Genomic DNA, 27874 nt, shown 5'->3' with positions numbered 1-27874 from the left:
GAATCATAAATCTAATACAAGCATTCACATTTGATAAAACTAAAATATACTTGCTTTGTTAGTATAGATTAGAAGTAGTATAAACAATCATATAATCACTATTTTCCTATCACTACTCACTCGAATTTAATACAAACTTTTGAATTATATTTTAAACATTATTTCTCGTGGGAACGATAAACTCGAAACTCACTATTTCTATTACTTGAACAACAATTTCGTACGCTTGCGGGTTTCACGGCAACAAGTTTTTGGCGCTATTGTCGGGGAATAACGGATTTAATTTTAGTTTAGTAGTTTTATATTAGATTCAATTTTTATTTTTATTTCTATTTGTTTTGTTGATTTTGGTTACCTACCCTGATCTCTCTTGTTTGGTATTCTTTTAAGGTGCCATTGAGCAGTGTATGCAAGATTCTGACGCTGGCATAATTGAATTATTTTTGCAATAATTAATCTTGACATGGACGATGAAGAAGAAGATATATATTGTGAGTTCTGCTATGGGGTGCATTATACTATCTACTTCTTGTATACATGCACTGATCCGGGAAGGCTCAAGCTCCTGCGGTCTCAACAATATTTGCGATGTTGAAGATTAGCATTTGACAGTACTAATGAAGACTACATGCCTGTGGGCGAGTGTGTCCCTTCAAACATGCTTGTGGGAGTTGGTCCTTTCATGTTGAACGAGGAGGTACTTGCAAAATACTACACTGATCTTGCCAAGTTAGATGAAAACAAAATGTACGTGGGAGATGACATATTCTGGATCGAATTTAAAAGGTAGGGGTATAATCCACTAGAGAAGTTTGAAAGAAAAGAGTTTCCATTGCCGTGGATGTAGATGGTGAACTAGCCATTTAACCCGATGAGATATCAATTATAGAAGACAAGAACGACGGCGATGAAAGTTCAATTACAAATGAACAAAATGAAGGTAATTAATGAAGAAGATGTTAACCCACATTCTGTTGACTTCATTAATTGCCCTATCATTGAATTTGTTATTAAACTTGAAGAGGAGGAAGAACTCTACATAGTTGAATTTGAATTGGATGAGATAGGCAAGTCATATATTATTGGAAGGGACAATGCTAAAATTTGTAGAAGCAACGAAGTGTGGAGCAAAATCAAAAGGGGCAAACTAAGCAAGGCATCAAAAGCGTTCTTCAAAATACCATAATGTCGAAATAATAAAGTCAAACTAAAGATTATAAATAAGCGCTTGTTGGGAAGCAACCCAGTCTTTCTATCCCTTTTATTTATTTTGTTTTTTAGTTATAGGATAATTTAGTTTATTTTTATAGTATTAATTAGGGAATTATCATCCATATCCCATTTTTTCTTAGGTTACTTGTTGGTTTATTGATGTTTGAGTCAAGTAACACTTGTTCCAGATCTTTTGTGTCTTAATTCTTTATTTATTCGCATTGTGCAGGAACATGACATCGTGAAACACTTGAACCAACCATTACCAAGGAAACAATGTGAGACAAGAAAAGGCTAACCATTGAATTTCATCGCCATATCAGGAGAGTCTTTTCTTCATTCTCTTCTCCATCCACCTATATACGAATTTAGAAATTAAGACATTGAGGATAATGTCTAATTTAAGTTTGGGGGTGAAAAACATGAGTTTTCATTCGTTTTTTGTGTTTTATTGTTTTAAATATTAGAAAAATAAAACAAGATAAAAAAATGAAAAATTTCAAAAAAAAATTCTTTTTGTGTTCTTGTGTGAATTAGTTAGTCTGGCTGGTAATAATGTATATATTGAATTATGATTGATCTAAGAATGGTGAATAAGTTGCATACTTAAGCTAATTTTTTCTTTTCCACGCGAAGTTGATATATATTAAGCACATGAATTAAGTTAAGCATTGTGTAGGAATGAGTTAATTTCATAATTGGATAGGTTGAAATAATGGACTATAGATGCTAAACTCAAAACCACTAAATTTTACATCTTTAGATCAAATTTAGAATAGTTTGGGAAGTTTCATTGTTGTAGGAAGATATGGAGATAAATGATGATTTCATGTGTGAAATTACAAATCTTGTGTGGATTGTCTAAAGTCAATAAGATCAAACTGGGCAAAAGTTTCAAGTTAAAAGTCGGTTTACTTAGATAGGTAACATAAGGGACATTGCACTAATCAATGAATAAAAAATAAATATTTTATTTGAAAACTTCTCTTCGTAGCCTTTTTGACTCGAGTTAGTAAGCCTATAAGGGTGTTAAAACATGTTGCCCTAAAGTCAACTAACTTGGGACTTATCGGCCTAAAACTTGTTATAGAGGTCATTTAAAAAGCTTAAGGAAAAGAATGATGCAAATAAAGAAAAAAGTGATGAAATGAAGAAAATTGAAAAAAAAAAAAAAGTAGAAAAAGTAGGTGCATGAAACAGAAGACGCACCAAATGCTTTGACTAAGTTTTAAATACCTGTTTAAGAAAATTTGACTTTTGATGAGGGATTATTAGCCTAGTTGAGTTCTGGAGATTGAACCAATCAAATTATGGAGAATTCTTGTTTTTTGACATATTGACTTGCAGTCAGTGAGATTTACCTAAACTAGAGAGGTGATGATAGTATAAAAAATCAACCTTAGATTACACACTTGAAAAGAGCGAAAATATCAAATTTGGAGGTGTGTGAATCACACAAGTGAGGACAAGAACCTATTTGACTATTAATGGTCGGGAATGGAACAACTTATGAATTCATGATGCTATGCTTAATTCTTCATACACACATGTCGACTTTGATTGGAAAGAAGACTTTGATTTCTGTATTGTGATCTTGAAGCCAAGATTAGATTTAATATCATGATTTCAATTCTGAGATAAAATACTAGGTTAGCTAGCTAAATATTTTTGCATGATTGTGTGTTTGTTTTAATTTAGGTTAAGATTTTGTTTGAAGACAAGCAAATGTTCAAGTTTGGGGGTTTGATAAGTGTATTTTATACACTTATTTGGGGCTTTAAATAATGATATTTTGTAGTTCTTCTGATGAAATATAGCCTAATTCATGTTATATTGTGTCAAATAGGTAAAACTCGATATTTCATGAAGAATTGGAGAAACGAATGCAAAATAGTGAAAAATGGCGAAATCTAAAAGTCGGGGACTAAAATGCAATACTTCAAAAGTTGAATCGGATTGTAAAACGATTATTCAAGAATGCGAAGAGTCAAATGGAGTTGAAAAGAAGTCCATGGGATGAGAATATGTTGAAGAAGATCAAAATACACGCATGAGAAAGTTCGGCAAAAATTTGTACTATGCTTAAGTATGCTTGTAGGCTTGCGTACAAGAGATTCCAAAAATCCACTCCAGAGACCAAATTACTTGTACTTTGCGTACGCACCAAATGATCCATGCGTACGCATGGTTCAATTCCGAAAAAAAAATTTGTTTCCTTATTTTGTTTTGGAAACTTGTTGTTTGCAATCTTTTGACACCATATTTATAGCAAGAGCCGTCCAAAACGTGGCAGACCTCCTTTAGACCTAAAAATTCCCATATTCTACATATTTTGGAGGTGAAGAACAAGACTAAGCATCAAGATCAAGGCGTATTATACAAGCTTATTGAAGAATATTAGTCTCTTTTCAAGATTCAAGTCGAGGAATTGGATTTCTCTACTCTCTTCATTATTTCTTCTTTTCGAGTGATGTTTTTCCAATATTTCTTGTATAATTTAATCATTAGAATGCTAGGCTAGTTTTTCTATTGTATTGGATGAACGATAAACCCTATTTTTGTTTATTTCAATTTAAAACTTTAATTTAGATATTTCTTGCTATTTTTTGATTGATTTTGCATTCCCATTGCACTATTTAATTGTTTGACCATCAATTGAACAATTAGTTACTTGTTGTAGGGTAGGAATACTTACAATAAGTTTAGAACACGGTAAAATCAACTTGTGAACAATAGGTATAGGAATAATATCTGTGGCATGTGCAATCATATAGATAACCTAACCTCAATGCATAATTTTCATATGAATTCGGACTAGGTATAGGATCGGGTCGTGTTAATCATAGGTTGATGTATCTTGAAAAAGAACATTTAACATATTAGCGTTATCGGTTGTCAAAAATACATGAAATTTATTAGATTATTAATTATAATTGATATAGATGGAAATAGGGGGAATCATAAATCGAATACAAGCATTCAAATTTGATAAAACCAAAATATACTTGCTTTGCTAGTGTAGATTAGAAGCAGTATAAACAATCACCTAATCATTATTTTCCTATCACTACTCACTCGAATTTAATACAAACCGTTGAATTATATTTTAAACCTTATTTCTTATGGGAACGATAAACTCGAAACTCACTATTTTTATTACTTGTACAACGATCCGAACGCTTGCAGGTTTCACGCGAATAGTATAACTCTCTTTTATTAAGAAAATGCTTGTTACACATTATCATTACAGATTGATGAGGTGAAAAAAAATTGAATTCAAATTGTCAAAATTTGTTCACTAGCTAAATGATAGTGCTTATGAAATATGGTTTAATGGCAAAAAGAAATTAGAGATTTTTATTTATTTATTATTTTTTTTTAAAGTCAGATTCGCTCGTGTCATCTGTTAGTATAAAAATATTTAAGTTGTGATGTACATATAACACAACCATTACAATTATTATATCGGTCTTTCACGTTTTTACACATTCCGCTGAGCACTAAGGGTGTTATATCTTCTAGATAACGAGACAATTGATTTCCACTATACTAGTTCTTTGATTTTACCAACCACTGAATAATTGAGTCTCATTAAAAAATAATAATAATAAAATAAAATAAAAAATAAAGAGCGAGATATTAGTACTTCATTCTACTTTTTATTAATAAATTTCCTAGCTATATTTTTTTACTAATAGAAGTACATTCTATTTGATTTTCCAAAAAATAAGAGACCATTTAGTTGTTTCTATTTTCCAAGAATATATATTTTAGCATTATAGAGGACAATAGAATCTAGAACATTATAGCAAACTGAAAAGATATAGGCAACATCTAATGACAATTTGAAACTCTTTTAACTCACTGACGGCCAGGGAAACAAAGAGAATGAATAGGAACGAGATATCCAGCAACAAGAAGGAAAGAATTGCATAAAGGAACTCTATCTAGAATAAGAATGTAGAGGAAACTGTATTGCCCCGAAGAAAATCTTCAGAGTAGTATCAAAATATTACATAGCATGCGTTGTATCTATCTTCTATCATAGATACAGCCATGAAAAAAGAGGGGGTGTCCTTTCCTCAAAATGTTGTTTTTGTCAATTCATGATCACTTCATGTGCCACTCTATATATTGATACCTCTGCTTAAAGAATTCAATTCAGCCACGATCCAATAAGCGTGCTTAGGCACTGCAAATGGAATGTAAACAACCTCGAGGCTTGTTTAAATCTCAAGAACAATATCTGCAGATCCGGGTTTATATTTTTGTCAATGCCATGCTATATACAACAACATTGAAACTCTAAATCAGATATGCTAAACTGCATACTATGAACTTACATTCAGAATCAGTTTTGTCCCATTTAGATCCCTCGCGTCTTTTCTCCTGCTCTTCATCTTGATTTTCAGCATTTGATGTATGCCTGTTATCATTTAGATATTTCTTTGTGGATGATGCTCGAGAAGCATTTTGAGGGTACATCTTCTTTGCTAGCATTGTCCTCAAAAGCTGTGAATCATGATGAGAAACAAATTGTTAGAATACTATGACTAAAACATCAACACAAGTCTAAGCTCTTTGGAAGGATTCAAGGTAACTGCATTAAGATGTGCATAATCTGTCTACTTGTCCATGGTTTGGTTTACCAGCAATCAGCTTCATAAATTAATATCCTAGTGTAAGACCAAATATTAGTGAACGTTTTCTGAAAATATGTAATGGTTTATGCCAGAAATTTGCATCTTAGATTGTGAACAACAAGGGACTAGACATTCTGAGGTACAATTATTTGCATTTTTATCAGAATATGAAGTTTGATCATGAATTATATGAATTATGCATCAACAAGATAAATATAGTTACCTTCTCCATCCTTGATTCAGGAAATGGATCTCGAAGGCTGGGAGTCGGTGCAAAGCCACTTCTGCAAGCAAACATTTTCTTGAGAAGGAAAGTTACTGATTTCTTGCCAATTGCTTTCTTCTTCTTTTCGCAAACATCTTTGCATCTTCCGAGGATTATTCTAATGGTTCGATCAATTTCTTCTTCGTCTTTATCACGTGAATTAGTGCTGATGCTGAATCTATTAGAAATTGTACGATCTACTTCCAAACTTGAAGGGCAGTTAAGGAATCTATCTAGTGGTAGATTGTTAATTGGTTCTTCAGCTTTTGGTTTGCGAGTTAAAAGTTTTGTCAACTCCTTTTGCAACTTTCCTACTTCTTCAGCAGTGAATTCTGATAAATCTGGAGAGGAACATTGCTCGTCCAGTAGGATTTCGTTCTCTGGATTTTGTACAACTTGGCTCTCATGATTTTCTGCAAGATCTGTGTTGCCAAAAGTTCCAATTGCTAGTAATCCTTGAGGCCAATCACTGAATTCTTCCTTGGGAGGTTCTTTATTTATATGATCTACAGGGAGGAAACTAAAATTTGAGATCAATAAATAAGAACTAAATTTATATGTAATGACCTAATTGAATTGCCATAGACAATAACCCCATGGTATGTACAATGGTGTAGCAAAATGTAAATGGAGAAGCCTTTTACATTTTTCCTCAGGTGAGAAGGCTATCACGTAAAAGAAAAAAAAAAAAAAACCATAATTTTTTTGTATTTTTCTGTTCACAAATAGCTAAGTTGCATTGGTTCCTATCTGAATAGATATACTCGTTAATTTAATCTTTCAAGGGAAACAGAGGAATTTGAGACTCTAAATCAAGAGAGTACATATGCTGAACTCTTTCCACTATATCAAGAAAACTTGCTTAATTTTCCAGATCATGGAAATTTTCGCGTCAGTCACTTTTTATAGTTCATAGGATCTTGGTTCATGATGGATACACTAACATCCAAAGAACATATTCTAAGTTCCAATTGCTAGTAATTCTTGAGGCCAATCACTGAATTCTTCCTTGGGAGATTCTTTATCAGATGACTTGATCATGGGCTCTTCGATTTTTACGGTTCTTTAAACACTGATCATACGAAGAGATGTTTTATATGATTGCATGGAGATCAAACAATTATTTATAACTGTTAACAGCACTACAAGGCTACAGAGTAAAAGAAAAAAGGGAAAAAAGGCAAGCTCTTTCTTTTGTCACTTAAGAGACCTGTATAATATAAACCTTGTGCATGGTTTACATCTTCATGCCAAGTTTAAAAGCGAATCTTGTGCATCCTCAGATCCATAATCGATGCTAGTGAAAAGTAAAAGAAGCTCAATATAGCAAAACATATCAAACTCAAATGGAAAGAAGAGTCTCTTATCTCTTAGAAGCCATGTGAGATGAAAATCTCATGCACGGTTAGCATCTTCATGCCAACTTTAAGAGTGAATCGTGTGCATCCTTGGATCCATTATCGATGTTTAGAAAAAGTAACGAATTTCAACATAGCAAAACATATCTAATTTTAATCTAAATCAAATTGATTGTGATAATTACTGGCAAGTTTTTCTTTATAATATTTCTTCCACAACAAGATAATTAACCAACACTGCCAGAGAAGAGTTACAAGCATTCAAAACTAAGATTATTTAAAAAAAAAAATGGAAGATATAATGAAGAAGGAAGAAGATAATATACGTGTAGCAGGAATTGCACTTGGCCTTTTACTCCCTTGTCCTCCATTGAGCTTATTATGCACCCAGTTAAAGAACTGCAGCCAAACAAATCAAAACCACTTTTAACAAATGCATAATCTTTGCTAAGAGAATAATACATATTTCTCACTGTTTCTAACCTTCATTTCCAAAGAACAGGTGTGAAATTCTCTTCACAATTGTCAGAAAATGTAGGAAGGCATGTAGGAATTAATGGTTGTGTGGTGTGGTTTAATTGGAAAAAGTCGGGTGCTCAAAAAGCAGATCCTAGCAGCCAATAAGGTTTGAGTTTTGGTACTATTTAAGCATTGGAACTAATAAATAAATATTAATCTGTTATGAAAACCATGGCCAAGGTGAGCAGCTTTTCATTGGTTCAAGATCCTAAATAATGCTCTATTAGACAATTAGGACCCCCTTGCCCTTCCACTCAAAACAATCATCCTTGCATACAGGCTCCCTGTCAATATATATCCCAGTACTTAATTCTTAAAAAACACTCTCTTTTACATTAACCTTTGTCTTGAAGTTAGAACACAATGGGCCGCCCACGCGTCTCTTTCTTTTTCGCATTCCTGGAAACAGTTCTAGAGCCGTGGATATTTATAGTTCTTGACTGACATTTATACATGGCACGCATTGACATGGAAACTAGATCATCAATATCGTGGGACTATAAGAGAATTTTTGACAGTGTGAAAATTGTGAAACTGACCCAGTACTTCTATGAACAATTCCAATGGGATTTATATATGGATAGTTACACATGGTGAGGGAGTTATAGAGCTGAGGATATTCGTAGTATATAAGGTGAGCATCAAAATGGAAACGAGATCATCAATATCATGAGCCTATCGAATGATTTAACAAGTGTAAAGATTGTGAATTCGACCCGGTACTGCTATAAACAATTCCACCCATTCAATATGGATATTGGATATTTACACAAATTGGTGAAGAATTTGGGGGGCGTATTTGGGTGACAAATGCTAAATGAGTTCTAGTGGTATTGGTTTGATTCAAGAGATCAAGAATGCTAATTTTGAGGCTTCCTTTATGTACCAAATTTTACTGTCAATCTCGAAAAGAGAAACTATCAGAAGGTCACCGAATTGACACCAGAATTAGGTCTAATCGCTTGCATTAAGGCCTTGATCACCACTAAACGACAGAAAACATTTCATAGGCAGGAAATTGGAGAACTGGGGAAATTAAACGATAGAAGTTTTCCATGATTTGATCAATGGGCCCAAAATCATAGGCTAATTACGGGAACAAAATTCCACATACATAAATTGAAGAGTAACTCTATTAAACCTTAAAAACCCCACAATCCCTATTATATCCAGTTACGAGAAGATAAATTTAAAGAAATTGGCATCACCATACCACACTGCTTCGCCAGGCGATTGTTATTTCCTTGTTCCCGGCTTCATCATTAACTACAACTCATTTTTCTCCAGATTTGAAACGAAGAAGTTAAAAAGCGTTTAGTCCCATTTCTAAAATTTATTTTTTTCTCTCATTTTCTCAGAATAATTTAATGTTACATAAAAATTCTGGGCATTTTTATTTTTTTAAATTATATATTCTCCAAATAATTTGGCCCTCATTCTATCCAAATTTTAATGGTAAGAATAGTGTTATTTTTTAAAAAAATATGTGATTAAAAAAGAATGAAAAGTTTTTTATTTACGTATAATATTATTTTATTGAAAATTATGTGGTTGAAAATAAGAAAGAAAAAAATGAGAAGAAAAATAAGGGCCAAACATGGGCAATAGTTATTAGTTATACTACGATTGCACTCGAATTTAAAATATATGGCTTGCTTTGAGCCTATATATGAACTTGGACTCTTCAATTTTAATATCCAACTTTTTTTTAGGCGCATTTCAACTTTTATTAAGTTATTCAGGATCGACAAAGTATAATTTATTAATTTTTTTTAATGCTCAAATTACATAGAACTCCTAAAGTTTCTAACATGATTATAAACAGATGTGTATCGACAACTTACTACTCGTACATTTTTTATTAGTCAAGAAGGGAAGATAAAATAAATTGGCCCTCACAAGTATTTTAATTTATTTCTATGTTTATAAATTTAAATTGTATTTAAAAACTAAATAATAATATTAGAAAACAAAATGTTAATTAAAAATGGCGATAATGACTAATTTATTAATTTTTTTTAATGCTCGAATTACATAGAACTCCTAAAGTTTCTAACATGATTATAAACAGATGTGTATCGACAACTTACTACTCGTACATTTTTTATTAGTCAAGAAGGGAAGATAAAATAAATTGGCCCTCACAAGTATTTTAATTTATTTCTATGTTTATAAATTTAAATTGTATTTAAAAACTAAATAATAATATTAGAAAGCGAGATGGGAACAGAGAACATGATTTACGGCCACACTCCCCACGACTCTTGTTATGTATTTTATCTTATATATTTAAATTTAAATCACATTTAAAAAAATAATATTAAAAAATAGCAAAATGGGGAATGAAATCGGAAATTTAATCCTTGGCCCGCTCCTCAAAAAGCGGCCAGGGGTCTTTGATGAGCAATCTGCCCTATCCTATCCCTAAACATGAAGCGTATTGATACTGAATTAATATAATTTTACAATGAATTTGTACAAGTAATTTGATAATGTGTAATGTGTAAATTAATGGACAAGATGTCTGTTAATTCACGCACCGTCAAATTAATTGTACAAATAGCATTACTCATTGATAATTCAATATTTCAAGATGGCAAAAAAAAGGCCCCGGCCCGAATGGGGCAAAAAACCTCGCTCCGAACAGGTTGGCGGGCGGGATGAGTATGTCCCATCCTGTGAGGAAAAAAAGATTAAAAATAATTTTATTTTTAAACAATTCACCTGTTAAAAATTTATTTTGAATTTGTATTTTATTCTCTAATAATAACATAACTCATAATTTTGAAAATGTAAAAAAAATAAAATAAAATAATATATATATATAAAATAAAAAAAATTAAATGGAGCAACAAATGGGGCAAAAAGTTGCCCCACCCAGCAGTGAGGGCACCTCGTCCCGAACCCCGCTCCGTTGCCATCTCTATATATGTCCACAAGAAATATTATCTCTCGTACCTTATTTTGAGTTTGGCGCAAAGCTAGAGTGGTGTCCATTAATTTCTACATGATAGTTTCATTGTTTTTATTAGAGCAAAAATACATTATATTCAGAAAATAACTTTTCATTCATTCAATAATTCTTTTTTTTTTTTTTAGTCTTTACTATGTTATTTTGTGTTTATAATATTTCTTTTTCAAATATAGTGATACACATCATTTCAAATTATAATCACTTGCATAAATTCCTTCTTTGTCAAGTATATCCAAATAATTTGTGGTCCATGATTTGCATCCTCAATAGTACACGTGTACATAGATAGTTTTCTACGATGCACATGATTACACCTGATCAATTTTCATTTGTGGAACAAATTACACTTGATGTCCCTATAATATCTAAATCTCTTCTGTCAGATGCACTTTTAGTTTCAATTTCTCGTTCACAAAGCATCATTTTGGACAATATAAATATATAATTTTGACATTCTCATGGAAAACAACACGAATATACTTTGGTCTGCCAAAAAGAATGACCAAGCCCAACTCAAAATTATATCGAAATTTCAATACAATCGTCTACTCGTATTCAATAAAAAATTAAATTAATCGTATAACTTCCTCAAATATGACGAGTTAATCTACCCCTAAAATAGTACAAGAGTTATAAGGAGAAAATAAAAATAGTACACGCAATATAAATTAAACAATAATAAAAGCAATGTAAATTAAACCATAATAAAACAGTACAAGCAATAAAAGAGAAGATGAAAAAGCACATGTTGTGTTTTGAAATAAGAATGTACTTAGTCATATGTACATTCTTGTCTGGAAGATGTTTCCAAAGTTGATTCATCTCAGTCAAAGCTAACTCAATGCCATGCAATTTTACATCCACCATCGAGCTACAACCATTTATTACATATGAATGGCATGGAATAGGAGGATTTTTAGAATCTAAAACCTTTGTAACCGCATGCTTTAATTCATTTTGAGTTTTTAGCATTGGGTCCTTAACCATTATCATTTATACATTTTTTATTTTGTTTGCCGAGGTATACTCGGAGTACATATAATCGTCAGTTCAACTTTGTTTGTTCGAATATGCCTGGTATATATTTATATGAATTTTGATCAATACAATTTTATATTTACTGATATAAAAAATTACCAAACACACACAAAGTAAATTATGCACATAGTAAATGTACATCAAATAGAATTCGCTCTATGAAATGGAGCTAAAAAGATAATAGACATGCACTCTAATAAACAATATTTGTTCTAACATCATATAGCTCATCGTGACACGCGAATTCAAGTTTTAATCCTAAATTAATATTTAAAATTTATTTTGCATCCCATAACCTAATTAAACTAGCTATAAAATAAAAAATGAAAAATTATAATGGAAAAAATAATTTACATAATATAACCAATTTAACACTTAAAATTTATAGGAGAAAACGTCAGTCTACTCGTTACCAATTTTATTACAAGTTTAGATGATTTTGTACATAGAAAATTTGCACATGTTCCTCGAGATGCATGTAAGAAAAAAGTGAAAGAAAGTCACTCCCACCAAGAAAATAAGCCCCTTTTTTTTTTATTAACATTAAGAAATTAAGAGAAGCCATGTGATTGAATCAAGTAGAAGATGTCTAGGGTTTGCAAATCCCAAACCATACGTTTTCATGGAAAGACGAGACTTGCCAAATGTGGAATGTTCTCTCAAATAAAGAAAGATACTATGTGATGTGGCTTTCTACTCTCCATAAAAGTGGATTGACTAGCTAACATTTCATTGGATCTTGAATATATTGTTTGCATATATTTTGAGAAAATAGATTTCACTTGTACTATCTACTCCAGTTGCTAGGTTTTAAGTTATTTTTAGACAACAATTACAAATGCATCGCAATATACGAATTCTGCAATTTTATCTTACTACCTCGTAAATATCAAATTTGTAAGTATTAAAAAAAAAAAAGGTTGAACCCCAACCTTAGGGTTCTCCCACCGCCCCTGTCCTGGAGTATCGTGAGGGAGGTAAATCGCAGGTTATACCTCTAAGGGTACAGGGTGGAAGACTGCTTGTACAATTGCACTTACCCAAGAGTCAAATCCATATTTCAGGATTCAAACCCTTGACGTGGCAGCCTCAGGTAAAGCTGGATTTCTCCACCCTCTCCTTTTACCACTTGGAGATGTGCCCTAGGGGCAATTTTTCTTTTTTTTTTTTTTGTAAGTATTATATGATAAAATGACCGCTGTGTATATTACACGTAATAAGAGGCTGTGTGGAATATTATATGGAGAACTACTCTCCCTATCAAACATTCAGTACGATACATATAAAGAATCACTAGGATATTCACACATATAATATTCGCAACACAAATAATAACTCTTTTTAAGCAGACTCGATTAAAATCGTCAAGATTCAAGTAGACTTGATGAAAAGAAGGTTTTAAGCATCTACACTAACTATTTGTGTAGTAAATTAATTATATAGTTTAACAACTACAATTTAGCATTGGGTACTTAGTATGTATAAGCAGCAATAAACAAAAATAAAATATTTTTTGTAACTCCTTTTAGATTGATAAATCTAGACGTGTTATAATATATTAGAAGGTAGTTAAAAAAAAAAAAAAAAAAAAAAACCTTTCCGATTTAACTTTTATATAGGCCAGGCCCAGGTGGGACTTTACTAGAAAAATTCAACATTTATCATTATACCAATTCATCTTATCTTAAGCCACGTTACTTAAATGACAATTATGCAATTTATTAATACTTAAATAATTGTCAATCTAATAAGACTAGACTAGAAGTAAAATGTGCATCATATTCAATTTTTATTTATTTAATTTTTTTTTCATTAATAAATTTTAAGGTTGTGTTGGACAGTGATGCCCAGTTTGCAATCTTAATTGGGCTCTGATGGAAAGTTGGTTAGACCCAATACTGTTTTCATTGTCTGATAATTTCAAATTAGATGAGGCCCAAACCCAGATCCAATAAATGGAAAATGTCTTATTTCTAAAGTGCAACTCTAATATTAAAAGGTTGCCTTGATAAGTACTTGATTTTTTCTTTCGATCCGCTCATATGACTGGCTTTACACTTCCAGTAGCTTTAGAAGTCTCACCCTACCCCGCAACTGGTTTCTCCTTGGCTTCATTAGGGTTCATAGTATCATCCTGTAAAATTGTTAGTTGCTTTAGACCATTGATCTTGATCTGAGATCAACGGTAAACACTGAGGGTATAAATAATTTCTTCCACTGTAGCCCTAATTAATTCTCACGCATCTAATTTTATTATACAACCTCTAGAAATTTATGTATGTTCTTTGTTATCTTTACCCTCTGTTGAAGATTTTTCGGTCTTTCTCTATGAAATTAAGAGTCTGCGAGGAGATGAAGAAATTTTGTTTTCTCTTTTCCTTTTTGTTTATTTTTATTTAATAATTTTAATTATTTTAAGTAGGATATTGTAGATTTACCATTTTGTCTTCAGAGATGGTTGAATTATAGTCAAACACTTGATTTTGGTCAAATAACGGATGTTTGGATGAAAATTATCAAGAGGTCCTTCTAACGTATATTTTTAAAAAGTTTAGCATGTATAGGTTTGGAATTGGGTTTCTCTTTTTTGAAAGGTTTATGACCTTTATCGCAAGTTTCGCTTTAAAAATAAGTAAAAATGTGTCATTTAAAACAATATGTTACTAATTTAATTGAATTCACAAATATGTAACTTACTAGACTGTTCATTACTTTAGTTTAGAAAGTAACAAAGAATGTTAGCTTTTTGGAAAATGTAAAATTCTGACCAGATTAGTGGCGCTGTGTAGCAATGTTGTTTCAATATGTGACTTCTCAATTTAAAAAAAAAAAAAAAAAAAAAACTAAGAATGTAACAATTTTAGACAATTTCATGATATGAAGACAATACGTGACATTTTAACAAAAGGGTGATAGAGCTCGAGATTGTTAGATTAATTAAAAGACATTTTAGACTTATATTCAACCTTGATACTTCCACACAAAAGAATCCAAATTTGTGTATTGTTGACCACGATTTTGTGCCTCTAACATGGCTAATGGATTCCAAGGCCTCTTGCGACCACGTAAGTTGATTCCTGTATACTGAGATTAACTGTTAGCCATACTTGGCTTTCCTTGGTGGTGGTGGAGTTGGCTGCATGCATTATGATAGTCAAGTCAATTGATTATGCATGTGTGTTTGAATGTGGGCTATGCTTTAAACGTCACACGTGAGCCTCCGATGTAAAAAGGGAGTCGTGTTTTGGTATTTTAAAGAGTTGAAAGAGAGTGCAAAGTTAAAGCATAATAATCTAAACTTACATTATCTTTGAAATGATACAATGTGTGAGATTTTATAGTAGAAAATGATAAATATAAATCGTTGGATGAAGAGATACGTGGCCTCATCCGGACAGCTGAGGCCTTTTATCATGAGCATCTATCAATCATATGTATTTAGTCTCTGTTTGAGCCCCATTAAATTTATAAAAGATTTTTTTTCTTTTTTCTTTTTAACCACACATTCTTCAATGAAATAAAATTACAAATAAATCAAAAAAAAAATATATATATATTTCTTTTCCAACCGCATATTCTTCAAAAAAATATTATTCTAAAAATTATAACATCAAATAATGAGAGCCAAACAGGGGTTTAATGCTAATATCATTTTCCTACCCTAGACTTGACACACATGGCTTGGACTTGACTTGTTTGGCTTAATGGAGACAACAATTGCAGTGAATTATTACATCAATCACTCATTAAAAATTGCATGGGAGATCTTCTGTAGAGCCCCTTATTGTCTCATCTCATCCATGAGAGTTTGACCGTTACATGAGTCGGCCTCTTCACAGGGTTCGGCCCATATGGGTTCGACTAGAATGCCAGATAGGCGGGAGAATGTGGAATGCGAGTCCAAGTTCACTCCATATGTGGCTGCCATGTGGTAAAACTTGAGACCACATTGTACGAGGCTTAATATGTGTCACTATTTTGTCCACGAGTTACAAAGAGATGAAACAATAATCGTGTCAATCGCTAGTCTTTATATTAAAAAACTCATGATGAATATCAATACTACAATGAAGATTTGTTTGTCATTTTAGCCCTTGTCCGGGCTCCATTATTTTCAAATACATTTTTCTATCTTATTTGAATCACACATTTTTAATAAAATAATATTAAAAGAAAATTTAAAAATTTTCTTATTTTTTAATCACATGTTCTTCATCAAAATATATGTGGCTCAAACAAGTTGTTGACACAAACTCTAGACATGTTCATTAAAAATGACCATAACAGCACACTTTTGTTGAATCGAATGGAATGGATCCCTAGTAGGTTCCATTATGCACGAGAACATGCAATTTCTTATTCCCTTCCCAAAGTCGCTTTCTCTCCACAGTTATGTTTAATTTTCCTGTCAGCTCCCCCAACGCGTTCAGAGAAATCTGGCTTCAAATTTTTGAAAAATGGTTAAATAATAGAAAGAAATTAATATACAAATAAACAAATAGATTATTTTTCTCTAACACGTTCATCGGTTCATGCTCATCAATTTATTCAATTAGGCACCAGAAATTTGACCTAATTTGTTAAATTTGAACCCGAAATTCTTCTGCCAAATTGATTTGATGCTGTAATAGTTTGACAGAAGGTCCATCATTGCAATGGGATCATCAATATCACACCAATCAGCTGTGGATCGAATCTCCCATTGGAATTCAAACCAAACTGAACAGAAGCTAATCTTTGATCTCGGTCCAACTGAAATAAGTCGATACCTGGAAGCAGTCGACAAAATCCAGGAATCTCCGGCGACTGGGAGAGAATCTGATGACCTGGAATCAAAGGCCATGGCTCGGCTCAAGCACGAGTTTCGGACCGTACTGGTAAGACAACGTGATAATCCAATTGGTCAAAATTCCACATCCGAGTGGAGTTCGATAACCGATAGCACTGCAAATGTTATACCGTATGAGGATTATACGGTATACGATTCGCCGAATAAAGAGGTTATTGAATATCTCAGAAATGTCGCCAAGAGGATGAATTCTGGGGGCAAACTTGGAGATTGCTTCAGGGTTTACAAGAGTGAGAGGAAATACTTTCTTCATACAGTGCAGAAACGGCTTCGTTTTATGGAATTGAGCATAGGTCGTGACGCAAAGAGGTTTCAGTGGGATGATTTGAAGATGAAGATTGAATTGTGGATTCAAGTGGCTAAGGTGTGTTTTTATAAACTTTTTGATATGGAGAAACAAATTTGTGGGCAAATATTCGAAGGATTCGGAGTTGAACACATTGAAGAATGTTTTGTGGAAATAGTTAAAGATTCTGCAAATAATCTCCTTATTTTTGCAGAAGCAGTGAGTCTCAGTATTCAGCCCTCTGAGAGGATTGGAACAATTTTAGGCCTATATGATACTTTGGCGTCTCTTTTACCAAAAATTGATGCCCTTTTCAGCTCCAAAGCTGCAGAGGCTATTCGAACTGGAGTGAAGGGAATAGTTTTTCAACTCGAGGACGATGTGAGAAGGATGCTATCAGATTTTGAGAAATCTGTTTTTCATGAGCTTTCTCCAATACCAGAGGATAGAGGAGCTATTCATCCATTGACAAAAAAGGTGATCGATTATATCAATCTTACTTTAAGCCACAAAAAGCTCCTCACAAACTTGATCAATTCGATGCCACCATTGAAGTTTGGGGATCAAATGATTCCGGAAGAGGAGTTGGGGGATCTTAATGGAAGAAGTCATTTTGAACTTCATTTGATTTTGATCATTGTGGTTTTACAACTAAATTTGAAGGGCAAATCGGAGCAATACAAGCATGTTCCTTTGAGGCATTTGTTCATGATGAACAATGTTTTTTACATCGTACAAAAGATCCAAGGATCTCATGAGTTGTGCGAGATGATTGGCGATGATTATATGGTGAAACTGAACTGGAATGTTGAGCATGCCATGAAAAGCTATCAGGACTCGACTTGTAACAAGTTCTTGTCTTGTTTTCAAGAGGATGGACTTTATGTTAGTTGGTGGTGCTTTTGTTCTCAAGTGTTGAAAGGTGCACTAAGGAAACGATTCAAGGCCTTCAATTTCCAGTTTGAAGAGATCCAGAAATTTCACTCAAACTGTATAGTACCCGATTTGGAGCTCCGAGAAAAGCTTCGTGTGTCCATGGTTGACAAGCTGATTCCAGCATACAAGGAATTCCTACACAAGTTCAGGACATATACTGAGATTGAGCAGAACAGTGAAACACAAACGAAAAGCTTTCAGAAAATAAATGTAAAGCATTCAGTTGAGGATCTTGAGGCTTTGATCTCAAAGCATTTGTTTTCATATAATGAAATTTGAACTCACATAATCAAATTTGCTAGCCTTGTTAGATTACATTTTCAAATTTGTCAACTAGTTTATGAAAAAATGGAAAGAAATAGCAACTTGATGCAAGACATTAGAGTTTAATCTGTTTGAACAATGTGATGGTCTATTTCGTCTCCCATTTTTCACGTCACCTGCGAAGCTGCGGACTTCATGTTACCTTGTTTATCCAAATTTACGTGTAATATACTTGCAATGGCAGAGTCGGCCTTGATAATTTGGGTGTTTTATGCCAATTTAAAAAATGGAACCTGATTACGCCCAAAATACGCGGTTGTAGTATAACTTTGGGGCGTCGTATCCACATGGAAATGGAAAAATAGTTCAAAGGTTCAAAAACTAGAGTTTTTCGTTATGAATTTGTATGAAAATAATGTACCAATTTGAAATATGTTTTAAATATCAAAATGTAAGATAGCGAAGCACCAGAAGTCCCTCAATTGGTTCGGCCTAATCAATGTAAGTCACTTATGTGTTTACCTAATTAAAGATTTCTCATTCATAATGCGTTGATTGGAAGATATGACGTACAAAATCCTTTGATCTGACAATAGTTCTAAGATTTAGATTTCCAACACTGTACACATCATTTTAATCTATTGAAATCAAATCCAAAAACAATCATATACAATATGCATAAAATTGTAAAAGATTACACCAATAGGTAAATGAAATTAACATTTAATGAATAGTTCAATTCTTCGATAGAAAGAACGTGATTAATTCTATGGAGAACTTAGTACAAATTAAATCTATTTCATAACGTACTCATGAAAAACAAGAAGTCACAATCTCGGAAATGTTTTAATAATAGGAATAATAACACATTCATGAAGAAACATTAAAATACCGACACCAATCGAGTTCGTTCATAGCTTCGCTGGGTTGTTTTTAGCCTTCCATGGAGTTTTTTTGGCCAAAGATGAGAGAAAAATGGAGTCTAGGTTTAATCCCCACGTTCTGGAGTGTTTTTGGGCTTAAGAAACATATCAAAACGTATTTCCATAAGCGATAGCGTCAATTTAGGAATTTGACAAATTTGGTCTCGGAGGATACCTATGCGACCGCATGGTTATAAGTCATGCGGTTGCATAGAACAAAGGAGTGGCCCTTCTACGCGGTCGCATAGCTTTTGAACTATGCAAAAATTTTCTCGTCGGACAGCTTTTAGTGTTTTGACTATAACTTTCTCTCCTGATGTCCAATTGAGGTGATTCAAGTTGCATTGGAAATCTAACTTGAAGGGCTACAACTTTGCTTCTGAAATCATCTTCCAATTCTATCAACTTCCATGTCAAAAAGGGGTCCTTATATGAGGCTGAAAACTAGTCCATAACTTTTTTCAATTGGGAATTGACTCCTAACTTTCTTGAATCATCATTTTATTGCCCATCTCATTATGAATTATTTGCAACTTGATCCCTGAACTTTCACTTTCTTCCACTTTGACCCTTTTTACTCATTTCTTCCAAATTTCACATTTTCCATCAAATCGCGACCTAGATCAAAACATAAGAGTAATGAGTGTGTTTTGACATCAAATAATCATACGAATACAATAATTAAGAGGGAAAAATATTATATTTTACACTCTTATCAGGACCCCTATATTTTGAATATTCTTACAAAAAAAATTTAATATGCCCTTGTTTGTGCCACATTATTTTTATAAAAATGCATTTTTAAATAGTGTAATGATAGAAAATGTGTGGTTAAAAAATGAGGAAATTTTTTAGATTTGCATGTAATATTATTTTGTTAGACGTAAAATTTGAAGAGACAATGAGACATTTTGTTTTGTTAAGAAAGAAAATGAATGTTTGGAAGATAAATGGTCAAATAGTTATAGAAAGAGAAAGTAATATTTGTAATATATTTAAGCAATAAATAAACGTAAGTGTTAAGTTTTATTCGTGGGGAAAAGGAAAAAGTATCTTGAAGTTTCTCTAATTTTGTTCTTGACTGACTCGATATTTTCCAATAATTACATATAAAGTTTCCTCTCAAACGCGGTAATTCAAGTCTTCCATCTTTTGCTTGGATTTATTTAGGGACCAACTGGAAATTTTGCCACCATACTTTCTCATGAACACAAGGTACAATCATTTTCATTATCACCCAAATTTACAAATTGGAATTTTGAACCAGAAATTTTTCTGCCATCTGTAACAGTTCGACAGAAGGTCCATGGATCCAATGACTTCAACAATATCATACCAATCAGCTGTTGATACAATCTATCATTGGCATCATAGACCAGTTGAACAGCTAATTTTCGACTGTGGTGAAAGTGAAATAACTCGGTATCTAGAAGCTGTGGACAGAATCCAGCAGTCCCTCACAAACGGAACAGAATCTGATGACCTGAACTCCATAGCCATGGCTCGGCTCAAGCACGAGTTTCTGAAAGTACTCACAACACAATCTGATCCGTTTGGCACTGTTGATTCAATTACCTCTGATTGGAGTTCATTAGCCAGTACTGGATACGAGGATTATTCATCAGTATACAATTTACCGAGTGACGAGGAGATTTTTTATCTCAGGCATGTCGCGGAAAGATTAAATTCTGGCGGACACCTTGGAGATTGCATCGAACTTTACAAGAGGGAGAGGAAATCCTTTTTCTACACTATGATAATACGGCTTCGTTTGGAAGAATTGTATGCCTTCAAGAAAAAGAGGTTTCTATGGGAAGAGTTGAAGGTGAAAATTGAAATGTGGATTCGAGTGGCTAGGGTGTGTTTTTGTATCGTCTTTGACTTCGAGAAACAAATTAGTGAGAAATTATTCTCTGGTTTTGGAAATGGGGCTAGTGAAGAATGTTTTTGGGAAATAGTTGGAGATTCTGCAAATAATTTACTTGTTTTTGCGGAAACAGTGAGTTCCAGTAATCAGTCCTCAGAGAGGATGGGAACAATTTTAGGCCTATATGATACACTGTTGTTTCTTTTACTAAAGATTGATACCCGGTTCGACTTTGGCGCAGCAGAGGCTATTCGAAAAGGCGTGAAGGAGACAGTGTCTCAACTTGAGAATAATATAAGAAGGATGTTATTGGATTTTGAGAAAGCTGTTTTTCGTGAGCTTTCAACAATACAAGATGATAGGGGTGCCATTCATCCATTGACGAAACGTGTGATGAATTATATATCTCTCATTGTAAGCAGTAAGAAGCTCCTCACCGACTTGATCATATCAATGCCACCTTTGAAATTTGAGGATCAACTGATTCCAGAAGGAGAGTTGGGGGATCTTAAAGGCAGAAGTCATTTGGCTCTTCATTTGATTTTGATCATTGTGGTTTTACAACTGAATTTGAAGGGGAAGTCGGAGAAACTCAATCATGTCCCTTTAAGGCATTTGTTCATGATGAACAATGTTCATTACATTGTAGAAAAGATCGAAGAATCCAAGGAGCTGCGAGAGATTATTGGCGATGATTATATGGAGAAATTGAATACGAATGTTATGCAAGCAATGACTAGCTATCAGGTTTCGACTTGTGACCAGTTCTTGTCATGTTTTCGCGAAGAGGGACTTTATGTTACTTGGTGCTTTTCTACTCAGGTGTCAAAACGTGCATTGAGGAAAAGATTGAAGGCCTTTAATTCAGTGTTTGAAGAGATTCAGACACTTCACACAAACTGGATAGTACGTGATTCAGAGCTCCTGAATGAACTTCGTGCGTCCATGGTTGACAAGTTGATTCCTGCATACAAGAAATTCCATGCTGAGGTTGAGAAGCACAGGGAAATACACAAGAAATACTTTCAGCACTCATTCGATGATCTCGAGGCCTTGGTCTCAAAGAATCTGTTTTCTTATTATGAAATTATTGTTTAAGAGAAGGTATTGGCAAGCTTGAAGTCTTAGACTTCCTCTGTTGTTGAGTGTAGGTGTAGCAACCTGTTCTTACGGAGCAGGATGATCGTCTAGACTTCCTAGACTCAAATTTCAGATAGATCGTATAAATGAATAATCGGATAGTTGTTAAACACCTATTATGTCATTATATTTGTCACCTATTTTATGGCAAAGTAGCATTATTCCTTTACTATCTCTGTTTATCTATGATTTTACATTATGCCTCAGGGTTTGGTCGTGCATTACATGACAATTAGACAGTGCTGGACAATATTAAGAGTACCAGAAAAGCTCAAATCTTGTCAATTATGCATCAATCACTTGAAAATTTCTAAGATTCCTTATTACTAAATGTGATGCTTCCTATCAAAACGCGATAATGGAAGTCTTCCTACTTAGCCTTCCTATGGGTACCCACATGGAAATTTCCAATCTCTTACCTGGAAAATCAATGGTTGATTTTTTTAGCACCAAAAAATAACTCCCTCGTGTTTCAGTTTTCATTTCAGTGACAAAAAGAAAAATGAAAAATCCATCCCTGTTTACCTAATCTCTTTGAGCCAATTTCACTTACTTTTTATTCAATCTGTTGTCTTCTTCAACCATGGCTGAAGCAATTATAACAGTAATCTTAACACAATTGGCTGAAATCATGGAAGAACAAATCCGACAGCAGGTGAGATTAGTTGTGGGGGTCAAAAAGGATATCAAAAAACTCACCAGCGGATTGGAATCCATCCGAGCTGTGCTTGTTGATGCTGAAAAGAGACAAGTGAAGGATGGATGAATCAGTGAAATTATGGTTAGAAAAGCTCAAAGACATAGGCTATGACATGGAGGATGTGTTGTCAGAATGGCTAGCTGCAATCTGAAATGCGAAAACTGAAGGTGTGGAAGATTCATTCCTTTCCAAGAAAAAGGTATGGTCTTTAGTCTCTTTACCTTGCCTTGGATTTAGACGAGTTGTCCTATTTCGTAACATAGCCCTCAAGATTAAGGGCATTAACAAAAGACTTGATGTTATTGCCACGGAGAAAGATAGGTACAATTTTAATATGTCCATGGAGAGTGGTGATCCTGAGAGACTAAAGACTAACTCTTACATTAATTTATCTGAAGTACGAGGTCGAGATGTGGATAAGAATACTCTTTTAAGCAAATTTTTGTCTGAGAGTGGACAAAGTCATGGATTCCATGTTGTTTCCGTAGTCGGCATGGGAGGAATTGGTAAAACAACTCTAGCACAAATGGTCTACAATTGTGCTTCTGTAGAGCAAGATTTTGAGAGAAAAATGTGGGTATGTGTTTCTGAGCCTTTTGATGAAGTTCGAGTTGCAAAAGCGATTGTTGAAGACCTTGAAGGTAATGCTCTGTATTTATTTGAACTTGAAACTGTATTGCGCCGTCTTGGGAACGCTATTTCAGGAAAGAAGTTCCTGATTGTGCTAGATGATGTGTGGACAGATGACTACAGGAAATGGGAACAATTGTTCAACTCTCTCAAAATTGGTGCATCTGGAAGTAAAATTCTAGAGACGACGAAGAAATGAGAGAGTTGCGCAAAATGGGAACAATTGTATTGCATTGGACTGTCTTAAGATTATCAGCGCAAAATCATGAACCACGTCATGCATCTTAAATCTTAAAATCCTTTTACCGTCCTTGTCCTTTTCTATGTCTTGGAAGAAAGACCTCATAGCCAGTTTTGCAAGTATTCCTCACCTAATACTTCCATTTCTACATTTTTCTCAGGGCAGAGATAGCCTTGCGCCATCCAGAGTTTGATCAAATTGTTTGCATTGATGACGTGATCTTTTGGAAAGAAAGCACAAAAAGAAAAGGACCTTTTCATTGTCGAGGGCAAATCGAAGTAGCTCAATATCAAAGGAGGAAAGAGACCTTTCTCTGCTCCTTCAAATTCCCAAAATTCACTATTCAAAACATTCTGCCAATCTTGTAAAGAATTCTTGAACCGCATGAGACTGCCAATAGTCTTTACAGTAAGAGGTATGCCCCGGCACTTGTCAGCTATTTTCCTTCCAATTCTTCACAATCCTCTTTACTTCTTTCGAAAAACGCTATTTGACTGAATAGCGACCAACTGTCCTCGTCCGACAACTACCCCAAATGAAGCTCATAGCTACTTCTCAACATTTTTGCAACTCACTTCAGACTTTGAGCAAATTTGTCATTGTTCGTGGTAGTGAAGGTGAAGGGGCAACATGCGGGCTAGAGGATTTGAAAAACTTGAAGAACCTCCAATGATGTCTTAAAATCGAAGGATTGGGTTACGTGACAAATGCTGATGAGGCCCGGATGGCAGAGTTGAGTGAAAAGAAATATATTTCGGACTTGCACATCGACTTCAACTCTAAGGCTCAAACAGGCAACCAAGACGAAGTGATTGAAGCTCTTCAGTTGCACCCTGGGATGCAATCTTTAGTTATAAGTTCATATGGAGGCACTCGATTCCCCAATTGGATGGTAAGTTTGACCAACCTGAAAGATCTGTCACTTCAAGAGTGCCAACATTGCACAATTTTGCCTCCTTTTGGAAGGCTTCCGTCCCTGGCAACTCTCCACATAGATGGTCTGCATAATCTGAAATCTCTTGGACTCGAATTTTTGGGTGCAACAGACAATGTGAATGATCAAATCACAACAGATAGCAAAGACAGATCACTGGCATTATCATCAGCTGAAAATATTGCATTCCCAAAGTCGAAGAAACTGAAATTTTCAAACATGGAAAGTTGGGAAGAATGGAACATGATCAGAGCTGCAGATGAACACATCAAGATCATGACTAGACTCTGCTTTTTGAAACTTTACAACTGCAGCAATCTGAAGGCACTGCCGCATCCTCTCTTCAAGGCGGCACCAATAAGGAAGTTGCGTATCCAGAATTGTCCTCTCATACAGCAGAAATACAAGAAGGAAACTGGAGATCAATATTGAATTAGTATTTCCCATATCCCAAAGCTCAAAATATCGTAGAAGTCTAGTGCAAATTGTCTAGTATAGCTTGCTTCTTGTTTATCTTTCTGCCTTAGCCTTAGCCTTCGCTGAGTTATGCTTCATAAACAATGTCTTCTGTTAGCTAATCTTTTTATGCTATTTTGCTAAGTTATAGCATTCTTGACTTTCTCTTTTCAATCCATTGCATTTGAGTTCAAATTTGAGTTTCACCAAACAAAACAATATATTTTTCGATGGAAGCACTAATATGGATAAGAAACATGTTCTCAAATGCAAATTGCAAGAATTAGTTTGTGTCACAAGTTGAAAAAATGTTCACTTTGACAATCAAGTTAGCTGTGATTTCTGATAAGCAGTGAAGAGTGTAACGCAACTAACTAGACAGAATTTCAGTTTACGTTGGAAACATGTATGCGAAATCAAACCAATGACCATTGTATTACGTTGACGTCCCCAAATAAATGGCGAAACAGGACAGTAAGTAGTCCATGTGTGCTATATAAGGATTACTGGCCTCTCAGAAAATTCCATTCTAACTCTTATTTAGAAATTCCATCCACAAACACAATGTAGGTTACCAAACTTGTTGAAAAGATAAAATATAGCTGATGTGGCTATTTTCTAGAAAGTGTTGTTAAACTATCAAAAGTGATTATGGGCGTAGCTTATTTAAAATAACTTTTTAAGGCTCATTATATGTTAAAAAGTCAGAAATACCCTTATTTATATTCTAAGTCCATGTTTATGGTCATTATTGATAAAAATAATGATGTTTTGAATGGTGATTTTTTGAAGAATGTTTGGTTAAAAAAGTAGAGAAAAGTTTTGAATTCAATATTTTATTGTATGAATCTGTAATTGAAAATGAGTATGAAAATTAAAGAGTTTTATTTTAAAGGGAGACAAAGGTGCTAAAAGTGTCATAAATACCATTGACACGAAATGGCATTATACCATTATGTGTTTTGAAATGGACATTTACACCATTAGAACTGTTCTTGGTGTTAAAAATTTCAAAAATCCTTAACAATAAACTGCTTCTGCCTCCATAGTTTTCTTTCTTTGTATTTAAACTAACAGAACTAGTCCTTAGTGTGCAGGATATTAGTTGCCACATAAATGGTACAACACTCTTTCTATTTTTTGACTCACCCCCGAAAACCCAACCACCCCCTTCCCATTATTTTTCCAGCCCCATTTTTCTTTCATTCATCTCTCTCTGATCATTTTGGGCTTCCCCCATTGTTGGACTTCACCTTCGCCCTTGTCCTCGTCAACATTTGCTAGTGCACATAGTAATATTACTAAATCGTCCATTTTCCTCTCCCCAACCCCTTCTGTGAGGTTTTGGTATCTAATAAATCCCTTGCGATGAAGTAAAATGTCGAAATACATTTTCACAGGCCTCGATCAATGGTGAATTGATTACCAACAACAAAGTCTAAAGGCTCGACCCGAACATAACGTAGACATTTGGAAGTAGCTTAAGACATGGCCCACATATTTACCTATTGGACGGCTATTAGATCTTGGCCATTTAAGCCTTTTATTGGTCTAACTAAAACCTAACTTATTCCTATATATATAGATGTTGCTTGACCTAGCCTTTGTAGAGTGTGTGTAGAGAGGGAAAAAAGGTGGCAGTCCTCTTGCTGGGAAAAATTGGCTACCTTGCTTGAAAGAAAAATCGGTGACTATCTTTGCATCTTTGGCCTCCGTCTTGTACATCCTTCCATCATTTGACTCGTGCCTTTGTTGCTTACAAATCAACATTGTCATTTTGTCCTTTATAGATGAGATTGAGAAGCAACCGAGATAAATATGTTAGTTGTGGGTTGGAATTGTTTGGATTGGTTGTTTGGTAAAGAAAGATAACGTGAAACTGAACACGAAAATCACCGTTTCGAAGATCTTCGAGCAACCTTCTGTAATATCAGGTCTTCAAGGTGGTGGATTCGGCTAAAAAATCAGACAAGAAAAAGTGGCAGAATTGAAGTAGAAAATAGATTTAAAAAAAAATTGTCTAAATTTTTTTAAAAATTGAGGCTATTTATACAATTTTCGACCAAATCAGAAGGAGTTTAATGAAATGGAGATCACCAACGTGACATGCAGGTGGAGGTGTATTACGGTGGTCGACGGGTGAGTCAGTCCAATGGCGCATGAAATCATGTGCAGGGACTCCAAGGGTATGCAAGTGTGTACGACAGTTTATGGCGAACCTATCTTCAGGAACTTTTGAAACAACCGCATTAATTAGAAAATATATCCATGTGCTTTTATATTAGTTCTCAATGTTAACTACGTGGCCTAAATAAATAATCCACCTTTCGACATAATTATCGCTCATAAACTCAATGAATTAGTGGCCAATTAATCCCAGCATTAAGATTGGAAGGTAAAACAATTCACAAAATTAATTGAAGATTTAAAACTTTTGAATTAAAATTATGGTTCAAATCTAGGTTATAGTCATTCATTCTAACTAGATAATTAATTACACATAATGGAAGAAGAATTAAATTACATAACAGGGTTTAAAGGAAAAAAGGAGAAAAAGATGGAAATCTTGTACCAATATTTCTCATTCTTCTTGTAAAATCTTGGAATCCTAACTTCTTATTGATTCATTGATTTTTCTC

General features: G+C 33.9%; 5 protein-coding genes across 5 annotated transcripts; 4 read left to right on the top strand and 1 right to left on the bottom strand.

The window, feature by feature from the left end:
* Positions 1-5145: 5145 nt before the first annotated feature.
* Positions 5146-9329, bottom strand: LOC111402289. The gene is made up of 5 exons (XM_023030469.1): positions 7962-9329; positions 7805-7877; positions 6079-6626; positions 5556-5724; positions 5146-5458 (listed from the first exon to the last, which is right to left on the bottom strand). The coding sequence occupies exons 1-5, from the start codon at positions 7965-7967 to the stop codon at positions 5439-5441; spliced, it is 816 nt and encodes a 271-aa protein (XP_022886237.1). The 5' UTR covers positions 7968-9329; the 3' UTR covers positions 5146-5438.
* Positions 9330-16342: 7013 nt separating this feature from the next.
* Positions 16343-18495, top strand: LOC111402288 (exocyst complex component EXO70A1-like). The gene has a single exon (XM_023030468.1). The coding sequence runs from the start codon at positions 16665-16667 to the stop codon at positions 18357-18359; it is 1695 nt and encodes a 564-aa protein (XP_022886236.1). The 5' UTR covers positions 16343-16664; the 3' UTR covers positions 18360-18495.
* Positions 18496-20326: 1831 nt separating this feature from the next.
* LOC111402286 (exocyst complex component EXO70A1-like) lies at positions 20327-22443 on the top strand. The gene is made up of 2 exons (XM_023030466.1): positions 20327-20482; positions 20559-22443. Exon 2 carries the CDS (start codon positions 20574-20576, stop codon positions 22230-22232), a length of 1659 nt encoding a protein of 552 aa, XP_022886234.1. The 5' UTR covers positions 20327-20482; positions 20559-20573; the 3' UTR covers positions 22233-22443.
* Positions 22444-23276: 833 nt separating this feature from the next.
* Positions 23277-24901, top strand: LOC111402287 (disease resistance protein RGA2-like). The gene is made up of 2 exons (XM_023030467.1): positions 23277-23615; positions 24006-24901. The coding sequence occupies exons 1-2, from the start codon at positions 23309-23311 to the stop codon at positions 24014-24016; spliced, it is 318 nt and encodes a 105-aa protein (XP_022886235.1). The 5' UTR covers positions 23277-23308; the 3' UTR covers positions 24017-24901.
* Positions 24381-25211, top strand: LOC111400677 (putative disease resistance RPP13-like protein 1). The gene is made up of 2 exons (XM_023028069.1): positions 24381-24462; positions 24535-25211. The coding sequence occupies exons 1-2, from the start codon at positions 24381-24383 to the stop codon at positions 25209-25211; spliced, it is 759 nt and encodes a 252-aa protein (XP_022883837.1).
* Positions 25212-27874: the final 2663 nt, after the last annotated feature.

Source organism: Olea europaea, chromosome 10, assembly GCF_002742605.1.
Source record: "Olea europaea var. sylvestris chromosome 10, O_europaea_v1, whole genome shotgun sequence".
In the NCBI taxonomy this organism is placed as follows: domain Eukaryota; kingdom Viridiplantae; phylum Streptophyta; class Magnoliopsida; order Lamiales; family Oleaceae; genus Olea; species Olea europaea.
Note: the sequence above shows the minus strand (reverse complement) of the source record. Positions and strands in the feature narration are given on the sequence as shown.